Genomic DNA, 13,869 nt, shown 5'->3' with positions numbered 1-13,869 from the left:
GTACTGATCAAACTTTCTTACTTTTTGGTGCCGTATTATCATGAATACTTTCATTCTTTAAAGTTTTTAAAATTGTGATTGCTTAATGTGCTGTTCTTATTATTGTTTTTGACTATTTTGGATTACACTAGGCCCTCACTAGGTTATACAAAGTCCTGTAAATATTTTTGTAGATTATTTTAGGGAAATGTAGGTTATTAATGTTTCACTATGTTCAGGTAAATAGAACTAAGTGAAACCAACACAGTAAAGTTGTATTAGTTATTGCCTCAAAACTCAGTGGCTTAAAACAGCACACATTTATTGTCTCATAATTTCTCTGAGTCAGGAATTCTGGAGTGACTTAGCTGGGTAGTTCTGGCTAGAGATTATCATGAAGTTTGCAGCCAAGATGTCCTAGGGGCACAGTTCTCTTGACAGGGACCGGAGGATCTTTCCAGTATGGCTTGCTCACCTGGCTTCTGAAGAGGCCTCAGTTCCCTTTTGGCTGTTGGCAGGAAGTTTCAGTTCCTCACCTGTTGGCCTTTTCATAGGGTCCCTAGGGTGTCCTCATGGCAGCTGGCTTCCTCAGAGGGAGTGATCCTAGAGGGGGTAAGGTGGAAGCTATTTGCCTTTTATGACCTGGTTTCAGAAGTTACAGCAGCCATTGAGTCTGCTACATTCTATTTGTTAGAAGCTAGTCACTAAGTACAGTCCACAAGCAAAGGGAATGGGATTGGGCTCTACCTTTGAAGGGAAGAATTTAAAAAAATTTGTGGACATATTTTCAAACTACCACAAATAGACACTAGGATATATTTGGCAAAGACATGTAATTGGCAGCAACCAAATTTGTACTTATTTCTGTGTTGTTCAGTGGTCTTCTAGTTAAAGCAGGTGTTTCTGCTACTATATATGTTCCCGAAACTTCTCATGTTCTCCAAAGTTGAAAATTAAAAATAAAAGTGTTTATGGGAAAATAGAGTTGGAGAGCGGCAGGACTCTAAGTCCAAGCATCTTTATAACCAAAATACTAACAAAAATAATGGATACCTCAGGAGATAACCTGGACAGCCTAGGCAGGTAACTTATTGTGTCTGGAAGTTACAGACACAATATTAGGGAATATTAAAAATGCACAATAACATAAGAGTAGAAATGTTGGCTTGTGGGCATTGAGAATGCATTTACCATGGGCTTTTTCCTTTGTTTTTGAAAGTTATAATTCCACTCCCAATATTCTGGCTCCCCTTGCCTAGAGTGAATCCTTATGGACCAATACTGTGCATATTATACTGACTTCATTCCCCTATTTATGATTATAAATGAATTAATTAGTATTAATGAAACATATTGTAGCAGAATGGACTGTAGTTAGTTTTCTTTAAATAAATACTTCTCTTCTAATCATGCTTATTCATTTATTTAATAAAATTCCCTTATGATAGATAAAACATGAGTAGACTTAATTTCAAAAGCTCCTGGTCAAAATTCTAAGTTAGTAAGATCCAAAGAAGTGATGTTTTATTATATTCTTCATTCCCCCTCAAAGCTGAAATTCTCTCATCTTGAGGAATAACATTTAAGTTCAGGCTTTTTTTTTTTTTTAAACATCTTTATTGGAGTATAATTGCTTTACAATATTGTGTTCGTTTCTGCTGTATAACAAAGTGAATCAGCTATATGTATACATATATCCCCATATCCCCTCCCTCTCGCGTCTCCCTCCCACCAAGTTTAGGCTTTAAACTACAAAAGAGAAGAGAAGGTGAAGAGAGAAGAAAAAGAAAAGAAACGAGCAAAAACCCAAACTCTTATTTTTAAAAATGGAGGGGTTTGTCTGCTCATCACAACGATCTCTGTTCTTTGATCCAGACTGCTGATTATATATAGGGCTTGTTAAAATACAGATTACTGGGCTTCATCCTCAGAGATGCCAATTCTGTACTTCTAGGGTGGGGCCTGAGAATTTGCATCTCTAATAAGTTTCCAGGTGATTCTGGTACTACTGGTCTTGGGACCATACTTTTAGAACCACTCTGTCTGAAGCAACTGTTACAACAATCTATCCTACTCCCACTTGAGTCAACAAAGGAGGTTATTTTAGAATTCTCAGGATTTTTCTATCAGAGTAGCTCTATCCAGTTATCTTAGTTATATCCATTAAGGTTGAAGTTCTAATATTTGTGACAGTGTAGAGAGATTAATGAACTATGCATTATTCTTTTTACATTTGTTTTTGAAAGGTAGTATAGTGACACCCAGTTTAACTAGAAGTGAATCATTTAGAAGACTGAACTATTTAGATTAATACTTATAAATATTGCAAGTCAAGAAGGACCTCTGAGTGGAGGAAAAGACTTACCACAAAGTTTAGTCCTTTACTTTGAAAGAGGGTAGAGAGCTAACTTTAGGCCTATTGTTTTAGGATTGAATGTAAAGTAAGGTAGTAAATTAGAAGTTGCTTATACACTCATTACTGTCAATAATTGGAAAAGAAGAGCCAAAGAACTATGATAATACTGAAGTTTGGAGCTATTTTTGGACAAGAGCAGATAGCTCTCCTAGTCCACTGGTCCCACAGGGTTTCTCTGAATTTCTGAATATAGTAATATATTGAGAACCCACACGTTAAAGAAAATCTTTAATTATGTTAAACATACTTCTATAATCTATAAAAGTGAACGGTATGTATGAGAAAGAATTAAATTTAAATATTTGGCACTTGGTTCCAGCCAAGATGGAGTAACAGAGACTGCATTTACTCTTTAACCTAAAAGTAGCAACAACTAAAAATCAGATGAAATATATGAAACAGCTTTCAGACATTGGGCATCAGGCAGCACAAGACACAAAACCCCACAACAGATGTGCTCCTTGAGAGAAAGGAAACAGATTAAAACAACCCTACAAATGTACCATCTTACTGATGGTGGGAAAGAGTTCCAGGATTAAGTTGTAGGGAGGAGGAACCCAGGCAGAGCCTGGTATTCACAGTGAGTTCAGGAGACAGAGCTGGGAGTCCATTGAAGCTAAGCAGTTTGAGTGTACAGAGTAGAGTGCTGGAGAGAAAAGAGCTGCTCAGAGAGTCCTGGAGATGTGCAAGGAGTCATCACTGAGCCTTCAGCTGAGTGCTGATCAGTCATTTATGTGAAGAAGAAACTATGTGAGGCTGGGGTTTAAAAACACTGAAAAGGAGCAGAGGGAATAAACCTTGAAGCTCACACAGGGCCAGGCAAAGTTCATGCTCCTGCCAGCCAGACTGGAGAATCTTATAATTTAGAGGATGTCAGTTACAGTATTGCTTGATAATATTGCTATTATAAATCTAGACTTAAGGCTGCTCTGGTCTTATATGACAAATCCCAGAAAGCAAGCCTGGTAAGAACCAAACTGTTTTCAACTAACTTAATTGTGTCCCAGAACAAAACTCCATAATATTCATATAAATACAAAAATATCCAGCACTCAACAAGATAAAACTCCTAATGACTAGCATCCAAACAAAAATTACCAGGTGTGCAAAGAAGCAGAAAAATAAGACCCATAAGAGAAAATGATAAAATAAAACTGACACAGAAGTGATACAGATGATAGAATTAGGTGACAGGGACACTTAAGCAGCTATTATAATTGTTTCATATATTCATGAAGGTAAAAAAAGGCATATTAAGGAGTGACATGGAAGATATATACATATGTGTGTATATGTATGTGTATATAAGTATGTACCCACATATAGCCAAATTGAACTTCTAGAGATGAAAAGTACACTGGATGGAATTAACAGTAGATTAAACACTGGAGAGAAACGATTAGTGAACCTGAAACTACAACATACCAGAATTTGTGGAATGCAGCTAAAGCAGTACTTAGAAGGAAGTTTATAGCACTTAAATGCCTATATTAAGAAAAAAGAAAAGCCTCAAGTCAGTGACCTCAGTTTCCACATTAAGAAAATTAATCCTAAAATTAGTAAGAGAAACAATGGTAAGAACAGAAATAAATGAAACCATAAACAGAAAAACAGTAGAGAATGAAACTGAAACCTGGTTCTTTGAGTTGTTTAATAAAATTGGAGGGAGGGGGAGGGGTAAGCTGGGACGAAGTGAGAGAGTGGCATGGACATATATACACTACCAAATGTAAAATAGATAGCTAGTGGGAAGCAGCCGCATAGCACAGGGAGATCAGCTCGGTGCTTTGTTACCACCTAGAGGGGTGGGATAGGGAGGGTGGGAGGGAAACGCAAGAGGGAGGAGATATGGGGATATATGTATATGTATAGCTGATTCACTTTGTTATAAAGCAGAAACTAACACACCATTGTGAAGCAGTTATACTCTAATAAAGGTGTTAAAAAAAAGATGAATGACTCGTAAAAATCAAATCTTGTACTCTTTGCTAACTATTGTTGGGAGGAAATATGGGGCAGTAAAAAGACAATGAATAATCTGATCCTCTAGTTTTGTATATTGGTCCTGTATAAACCAACTTGTGACATAGGACAAAATAATTTAAACACTTTCTTTAATATTCTTATCTTTAAAATAAAAACAAAAACTCCTCCCTCCATTTTTTATGAGAAAAACATATAATAAATCCAAAGAAAGTTATAAAATGTAAAATGTTATTATAATAAACATTTTTATGTGAAAAAAAAATAAAGTTGGTAATCTTCTAATCAGACTGATCAAGAAAAGATAGAAGTTTGTCTCCTAGAGTAATGGAAGTGAAAGCAAAAATAAACAAATGGGACCTAATTAATCATAAAAGCTTTTGCACAGTGAAGGAAACCATAAACAAAACCAAAAGGCAACCTACAGAATGGGAGAAAATATTTGCAAATGATACGGACTGAAAGGGATTAATTTCCAAAATATACACACAGCTCATAGAACTCAATATCAAAAAAACCAAACAACCTAATTAAAAAATGGCCAGAAAATCTAAATAGACATTTCTCCAAAGAAGGCATGCAGATGGCCAACAGGCATATGAAAAAATGCTCAACACTGATAATTGTTAGAGAAATGCAAATCAAGAGTACAATGAGGTATCACCTCACTCTGGTCAAAAAATCTACAAATAAATTCTGGAGAGAGTGTGGAGAAAAAGGAACCCTCCTACACTATTGGTGGGAATGTAAATTGGTAGAACCACTATGGAGAATAGTATGGAGGTTCTTTAAAAAACTAAAAATAGAGTTAACCATATGATCCTGCAATCCCACTCCTGGGCATATATCCAGAGAAAACCATAATTCGAAAGATATATGCACCCCAGTGTTCATTGCGGCACTGTTTACAGTAGCCGAGACATGGAAGCAACCTAAATGTCCATCAACAGACGAATAGCTGAAGAAGATGTGGTATATCTATACAATGGAATATTACTCAGCCATAAAAAAGAATGAAATAATGCCATTTGCAGCAACATGAATGGACCTAGAGATTATCATACTAAGTGAAGTAAGCCAAAGACAAATATCATATGATATCGCTTATATGTGGAATTAAAAAAAAAAGATACAAATGAACTCATTTACAAAACAGAAGAAAAAAAAAAAGAAAAGGTATGTTACCAATATCAGGAATGAAAGAGGTGACATCACTACAGTTTTTTACTGATATTAAAAGGATAAGAAGGAAATATTGTGAACAACTGTATGTCAACTATATGAAAACTTAAATGAAATGGACAAACTTTTAAAAAGTCAAACCACGAAGGCTTACTCAAGAATAACTAGATAATGGAATAGCATAGCCCTAACTCTAGTAAAGAAATTGAAATTATAGTTAAACACTCTCCCCCCCTGCCACACACAAAACAAGACAAAAAATAAACAAACAAAAACCAGAAAAAGCAAGACTCCAGATCCAGAAGTCTTCACTGGGGAATTCGACCAGATGTTTAAGGATGAAATGATACCAAGTTCATCCAAATTATTGCAGAAAAGTAGAGGAAAGAATTCTTCAGCATTCAGAAGCCAGCATTACCCTCACCCCTGACACCAAATCCAGAATGTTTTTAACCATTTTAAAAATTTTATTTATTTTTGGCTGTGTTGGCTGTGTTTGTTGCTGCACGTGAGCTTTCTCTGGTTGTGGTGAGCGGGGGCTACTCTTTGTTGTGGTGTGCGGGCTTCTCATTGTGGTGGCTTCTCTTGTTGCAGAGCACAGGCTCTAGTTGCATGGGCTTCAGTAGTTGCAGCACGCAGGCTCAGCAGTTGTGGCTCACGGGCTCTAGAGTGCTGGCTCAGTAGTTGTGGTGCACAGGCTTAGTTGCTCCGCGGCATGTGGGATCTTCCAGGACCAGGGATTGAACCCATGTTTCCTGCATTGGCAGGCAGATTCTTAACCACTGCACCACCAGGGAAGTCCCCCAGAATGTTTATATACATATATATAAATATATGTTCTTTTTCAGATTCTTTTCCATTATTGGTTGGAACTATTGAATATAGTTCCCTGTGCCAATTTGTTGTTCTTACTGGTGAAAAACTGAATGCTACTCCCCTAAGATTAGGAAAACGGAAAGGATGTCTGCTTTCACTAGTTCTGTTTCTTATTGTATGGAAGGTTCTAGCTTGTGCAGCAAGGCAAGAAAAAGAAATAAAAGACACCCTGATTGCAGTGGAAGAAGTAAAGCTGTCACTCTTCACAGGAGAGGACTCATTTTACCTGATTTCAAGACTAATTATAAAGATTCAGTAATCAGGATACTGTGATATTGGTTGAAGACAGACAAATAGATGAGTGCAATGGGAAGAACCAAGAAATTGACCCACCCAACTGTGGTCAATAGAATTTTGATACAGGTGCCAAAGCACTTCAGCGGGAATGGATAATCTTTTTTTTTTAAATTAATTAATTAATTTATTTATTTATATTTTTTATTTTTGGGTGTTTTGGATCTTCGTTGCTGCCCACGGGCTTTCTCTAGTTGCGACGAGTGGGGGCTGCTCTTCATTGGGGTGTGCGGGCTACTCAGTGCAGTGGCTTCTCTTGTTGCAGAGCGCAGGCTCTAGGCCACGTGGGCTTCAGTAGTTGCAGTACATAGGCTCCGTAGTTGTGGCTCATGGGCTCCAGAATGCAGGCTCAGTAGTTGTGGCTTACGGGCTTAGTTGCTCTGCAGCATGTGGGATCTTCCCGGACCAGGACTCGAACCCATGTCCCGTGCACTGGCAGGTAGATTCTTCACAACTGCGCCACCAGGGAAGTCCCAATGGATAATCTTTTTAACAAAAAGTGCTGGAATAACTAAGATAGCCACTTGTCAAAAAACAAAAACAAAAACCTCCTGAACCTCTACTTATTTCTTGCTGTGTACAAAAATTAACTTGAAATTAATCATAGGCCTGAATGTAAGAATTAAACCTATGGGGCTTCCCTGGTGGCGCAGTGGTTGAGAGTCTGCCTGCCGATGCAGGGGACATGGGTTCGAGCCCTGGTCCGGGAAGATCTCACATGCTGCGGAGCAACTGGGCCCGTGAGCCACAACTGCTGAGCCTGCGCGTCTGGAGCCTGTGCTCCGCAACGAGAGGCCGCGACAGTGAGAGGCCCACGCACCACGATGAAGAGTGGCCCCCGCTTGCCGCAACTGGAGAGAGCCCTCGCACAGAGACGAAGACCCAACACAATCAAAAATAAATAAATAAATAAATAAATTTGGGGGAAAAAAAAGAATTAAACCTATGAAACTTACAGCAGAAAACATAGGAGAAAATTATAGTGACCTTGAGTTTGTCAGAGACTTCTTAAATACAACACAAAAAACACTAATTGTAAAAGATAAATCAAATATTTGGACTTCATTAAAATCGAAACTTTTGCTTTCCCAAAGTTCTGTCAAGAAAATGAAAAAGCAAGCCAGACTGGGAGAAAATATTTGCAAGTTACACATTTGACAACGGACTTGTGTTCAGAATATGTGAGGAACTCAATTCAATTAAAATTGGATACAAGATTTGAATTAGTCATCTCAGCAAAGAAGGTATGTGAATTGCAGATAAGCTCTTGAGAAGATGATCAGCATCATTAGGAGGATGCAAATTTAATCTATCATGAGGTACCATTACATGTGTACTAGAACAGCTAAAAGTGTTGACAAGGAGGTAGAGCAACCGGAACTCTCCTGCCTTAGAGATGAACATGTAAAATAGTACAGCCCAGCCATAACAGTCCCACGTGTTTACCCAAGATAAATAAAAGGATATATCCACACAAGAATGTTTATCCCAATGTTTTCAGTCAAGATAAGCAAAAAACGTGGAAACAGTCCAATTGTCTATCAGCAGATGAATGGTTAAACAAAATGTGATATATTCATGCAGTGGAATACTACTCAGCAATAAAAAGGAATGAACTCTTGGCACACTCAACAACACGGACAAAAAGTGACAAAAAAGCAGATGAGCAGTCGCCTGAGCATGGGAGGCCCTAGGTGGGGGAGGGGTGGGAGGGAGAGGGAGGGATCTCAGTGGGCACGAAGAACTGTTAGCGATGATCAGTGTGCTCATTTTCCTGCTCATTTATAGGTGCATATATGTCAAGTCTTATCAAATTGCCATGTGCCAAGTGAGTAAGAGAGGGAAAGCACGTTTTAAATCATCCTCTGTTGTGTTCAGGTTTCTCTCTCAGCTTGAAATACTTGCTTTTGCTGTCCATCTTTCATCCCAGGTCGTATAAGAAATGCCTTAAACCTGTAGGATATTTCTAAAGGAAAAGTTACAACAGTGGATCCAACTTTAATTTGGTGGGCATTGGTTCCTTGTGTGATGTCAGTATTTCTTCGAGCATAGACAATTTGAATTCCTCTGAAATGAGAAGTTTCGAAATTGGCAGCGAGAGCTAAAATAATTCCTTACGTCACAGAATAAGGAGGTCTGACACAAAGGGGTGTGCACGGGGGTGACTGCCCAGCTGTATGTTACTTATTCATCTCCATATTCCCCAGAGCCCAGCGGGTACACAGCCTGGTCCTGAGGGTGTGCCTGAGCTGGGAACACCTAGGGAGGGAGCTGACAACAAGGATATTTAAATTCACCCAGAGCAAGATAAGAGGGATTTGATTCAGACTGGGATGTTTAGGGCAGGGACAGACTAATCTTACCATTAGGTTCCAGGACTGCTCAGGGCCCTTGGGAATTTTTCTAAAGAGGGAATAAAAAGCCAGTATCTGTTGATGTCTCCATACTTTTCTCGTATGTATCCCTTCTAGCCTTAGTCCTCCATCTGGCAATTTGCTCTGGGGCTTTCTCTAGGATTTTTGTGGAGTTGGAGAATTGAAGGACTGTTCCTTATATACCTCTGTTGTCTTTTTCTTCAGTCTCTAATTAAATCACAGATCTCTATAAATGTGACAGGTTAACAAGTGTCCTTGAAGCCACTCTCTGATGTGGCTGAATAAAATGCCTGCTTCTTTGCATTCATTAGTGTGTGTGTGTGTATGTAAGTATTTAGATCAGATGCCTTGTTAGAGAATGTTAGTGTATTACAGTCATGGAAATTGGATTTTGTAAATCGTGTTGTCCATTATTTTTAGCCTTGCACATACCTTTCAGTTTTCTGAATCTCCTGTCCCACTTCTTCTCTACAGGAAGAGAGACTATAATGTAGAGAGGAGCTCTTAGACTGGGAGCCTGGGCATTTCTCTCTGTGGGTGTAAATGAACTTGTGCAGAATGGGACAAGTGAATGACTGTGGTCCGATCCATCACTGGCAGCCTTTGGCAAGCCATATCTATTTTAAAGTCTCCTGGGCTTCCTATGCCTTTGTGGGAGTGTTAGCGTTTGGTAGACAAACAACTCAGTGGAGCTCTCCACTGAGGATGCCAGCTGTGTAGTTGTTTGCTGGGCCCAGGTTCAAAAAGGTGGACCACTTTTAGACTTCATTCTAGCCTAGCCCCAGCAAACTTATGCAGTGTACAGTATTTATTTCATAAAACATTTTGATATACTGGGAGAAAGAGGAAGTGAAATTCAAACCTGCTGGTTTTGTTATTTGCAAACATCTCTGCCCAAAGGTGTGTATTGGGAGGGTTCAAACAGTTTTTGGATCTTCTTGAGATCTATTTTTGGTGCTGCTGTTCTTCCTGTTTCCTTCTCCAGTAGCTATTAGACGTCTACCAAAACTACTTGGCATTTATCTTAGTTTTTAACATTCATAAGAATATAATTTTTCTTGAATCTGTTTCTTCTGCTAGGCACTAGGCAAACTTTCAAATAAATATAATACTTCTGACTTGGGAACTATTCGGGGACATGTGCCCCTCATTAATTTATTTGTGAGCATGGGCTTCAGTACTCTTTGATAAATATTCAGTGTCTAGAACTGGGAAATATTTTTCTTCTTGTTTATACAACTCCATCACTTATTAGTCACAGTAGTTCTCCCATTCAATTGATGGGGCTTGTCTGAATGTCATTCTTCCAAATTCACTTCCATCTGGGAAATGAAGACTCTTCAGAGCTTTCTCAGCTCTCTCTTTGTCTCTGAGTCTTAGTGCATCTTTCTCTGTCTCTTTGTTCCCTCCGTGACTCACAAGCACTACAGCACACAATCCTTCCTGGATTGGCATTAAGTTTATCTTTGAGGACTTAGCTTATGTTTATAGAGGAGTATTTTCTTACTAGAGAAGTCATTTTTTTTAAAATAAATTTATTTATTTTATTTATTTATTTTTGGCTGTGTTGGGTCTTCGTTGCTGTGCACGGGCTTTCTCTAGTTGTGATGAGCGGGGGCTACTCTTCATTGCGGTGCGTGGGCTTCTCATTGGGGTGACTTCTGTTGTTGAGGAGCACGGGCTCTAGGCGTGTGGGCTTCAGTACTTGTGGCTCGCGGGCTCTAGAGTGCAGGCTCAGTAGTTGTGGCACATGGGCTTAGTTGCCCGTGGCATGTGGGAATCTTCCGGGACCAGGGCTCGAACCTGTGTCCCCTGTATTGGCAGGCGGATTCTTAACCACTGTGCCACCAGGGGAGCCCAAGTCATTCATTTTTAATTGTCTCCTTAATAGTAAATGTACATTAAATATCTGTAGGAGGAAGAATATGAGTGGCTAATTCCATTAAAACTGATTAGTTTCATTAAATGCTAGATCTTGAATGTTATCTTTCTATATCAGTCTATAATATTTTCTTCTTAGTGTACTTAAATTAACTCGTATTCATGAAAATCTTGAAGCCATTTCTGTTTTAAATGTAAAATTAAGTTGTGAAGGATATAGGAGAAAAAACTTAGGCTATAACAGAGGAGTTAAAATAGCTTTTTTCCTAGGGTTTTAAGGAAAAAACTCTTCTTCATCTATATTAAAAGGTACATGTGGAGCAGATGTGGTAATTCTTATCATGATTGCATTACTGCAGGTTTCAGATTCTCTCAATTATAAATTAGATTGTTTCCCTATAATTATTCTCTGTTGTCCAAGTAACTTATCTGGTAAATTTATCTGATGAGTAGCAAAAAAGCCCATTTCTTTAAGACTAAAATGTTTGCTTGTGTTTGTTGCAGGAAAACCTCACAGCACTGGTAGCTCGGAACGGATTCAGCTCTCAGGAATGTATAATGTCCGTAAAGGCAAAATGCAGTTGCCAGTGAACCGATGGACCAGACGCCAAGTTATCCTGTGTGGGACCTGCCTAATAGTATCATCTGTGAAAGACAGCTTGACCGGAAAGATGCATGTTCTGCCACTAATTGGTGGGAAAGTAAGTTTAAAACAAACCAAATACTAACAGATTTCCCAGTGTCATTAAGAAGCTTACTTTGAGTCATTTCTGTAATAAGGGGTAGATGGGGTTTTTTTTTTTAAAGAATTTCAAGTAAAAAAAAAATCTATTTATGTATTTATTTATTTTGGCTGTGCTGGGTCTTAATTGTAGCACGCAGGATCTTCATTGCGGCACGTGGGATCTTTTAGTTGCGGCATGGGGGCTGTTAGTTGTGGCATGCATGCTGTATCTAATTCCCTGACCAGGGATCGAACCCAGGCCCCCTGCATTGGGAGTGTGGAGTCTTACCCACTGGACCACCAGGGAAGTCCCAGGGGTAGATGGTTTTTGACTCATCATTCCTGTTGTGCCTCCACCAGTGGACATTTTTGGTTGGTGGAGTTTTGGAAAATAGCAGTGCCATTGGCTCATGTGAAGTCCTGGTTATGTTCACTTCTTAGTACATGCACCTTAACTATGTGACTGAAAATAGAGCAACTAGAATTTCACTGTTATGTTTCAGACTGTAGGTGATAAATTATTATTTATGAGAAGATGTCTTTTGATATTGTGAGCATGTATTTTATAGTATAGTACAGTGATCCCCAAGTCCATGACCTTAGGATCATTCAGGCGTGCTTATCAAAGGTTAGACTCTCTAGCAGGAATCTGTGATCCCGCTTTGCCTTACCTCTCTTTTTATTTGTGTTTAGTGACCAGTGGGGTTAGTACTTTTAGTTTATCAATATAGCTAGTCATGATTTTTGAACCTGAAATGCTACTCATTTCAGAGAAAACCTGTGATACAGCTGATAGATATTTCCAACATACTGGCTGCTTTTCTTTGGGCATGTTAACTATTTTATTCCTATAATTTATAAAATATCAACAGAAAGAACAGGATTGCTTAGGAAGATATTACATTCTTTTCTTTGCCAGATTTATTTATAAACTCCAAGCACTGGTAGGGGTATCATTACCATAATTATATGTCAGTATTTCCTGATTTTTAAATGATATGATAATCTGTTAATAAAGGGAAAGGTAAATTTGGATGAAGAAATGGGTTTTTGGAAATCGGGGGCATATTAAAAATTTTTTTCTTGATCGTTACTTGATCGTTTTAAAAAAATAGATTTGGCTAGTCTGTGAGGTGTGTTTAGGTCTATTTCATTCGCCCATTTTGAAACCATGGCTTCTTAACTTCTGTCTGAGCATTGAAGAATTAGTGATAGTTTATTACTGAAGATCTTGTCCTTTGGATGGATCTGAAAAATTATTCATCATTATTACTTCCATAACTCATCATTAAAAATGCATATTTAATGTTTGATGCCCCAATAGGTCAACAATCTGTTTCTTTCTTTATGGTGTTAGTCATTTGCATGGGCAAATTTAATATAACTATTTATTAAATATCCTCTGTGGGGAAGCAGCTTTGCTTGGCGTCCCAGAAATACCAAGATGGGTAAGTCACCATCTCTGCCTTTGAATAGCTTATAATTACTATCTGGAAATGAAGGATGGACACAACAATATCTGCTCTACGAGAGGTGCAAAAAATTAGTGTGGAAGATAAGTGGAAGAGATTACATTTTGTGGGGGGAATCAGGGGATTTTGTGATGAAGGAGGTAGCAATTATGATAGAACTTGAAGGGTGAAAAATCTCTTGACATATAAAGGAGATGGTCAGAAAGATTATTGTGCTCAGAGAAGCAGAGGCAGGGAAGCAGTGGAATGTTCAGGTAAGGTGAGAGAAGATCCAGTTATAATTAGCATTTTTATTCAGAGCTAGAGACTTGTTCTGTTTCCCAGGCCTATTACTGGATGTACTTCTACCATTGAGTGAATAGAAAGTTAACAGCTTCTTTTTCTCACAGACAAAGCTTGTAAAACCTGTTTTGTGCTACACCTTTAAAAATAATTGAGTATGTTGAAAAATTATATTAACCAAGTTAGGAAAAAATAATTCACTCTTTGCAATATAAGTTTTCATTAATGTTTGTCTTTCCTTTTCTCATTCTGGTCTGTTGTTAAAGGAAAATCTGAGCGTAAATGGAAGGGGTTTTTTGTTTTTGTTTTCTAATTTATATAGAAGAGCTGGAAATGAGGTGTGATAATCAATTTTGCTATAATTGCTGTGATAATCAGTTTTGACACACTACTTGAGCATGATCA

General features: G+C 38.3%; 1 protein-coding gene across 1 annotated transcript in view; it reads left to right on the top strand.

Annotated features, from left to right (window-relative positions):
* The window catches only part of PHLPP1 (PH domain and leucine rich repeat protein phosphatase 1), a 214,181-nt gene that overhangs the window by 96,768 nt on the left and 103,544 nt on the right, over positions 1 to 13,869 (top strand). The window contains exon 2 of the mRNA XM_057526990.1: positions 11,491 to 11,687. Within this exon, the coding sequence (XP_057382973.1) occupies positions 11,491 to 11,687 (197 nt within the window). The remainder of the gene's footprint in view (positions 1 to 11,490; positions 11,688 to 13,869) is intronic.

The sequence above is a fragment of the Balaenoptera acutorostrata genome, chromosome 13 (genome assembly GCF_949987535.1).
Source record: "Balaenoptera acutorostrata chromosome 13, mBalAcu1.1, whole genome shotgun sequence".
NCBI classification, from domain to species: Eukaryota; Metazoa; Chordata; class Mammalia; order Artiodactyla; family Balaenopteridae; genus Balaenoptera; species Balaenoptera acutorostrata.
Note: the sequence above shows the minus strand (reverse complement) of the source record. Positions and strands in the feature narration are given on the sequence as shown.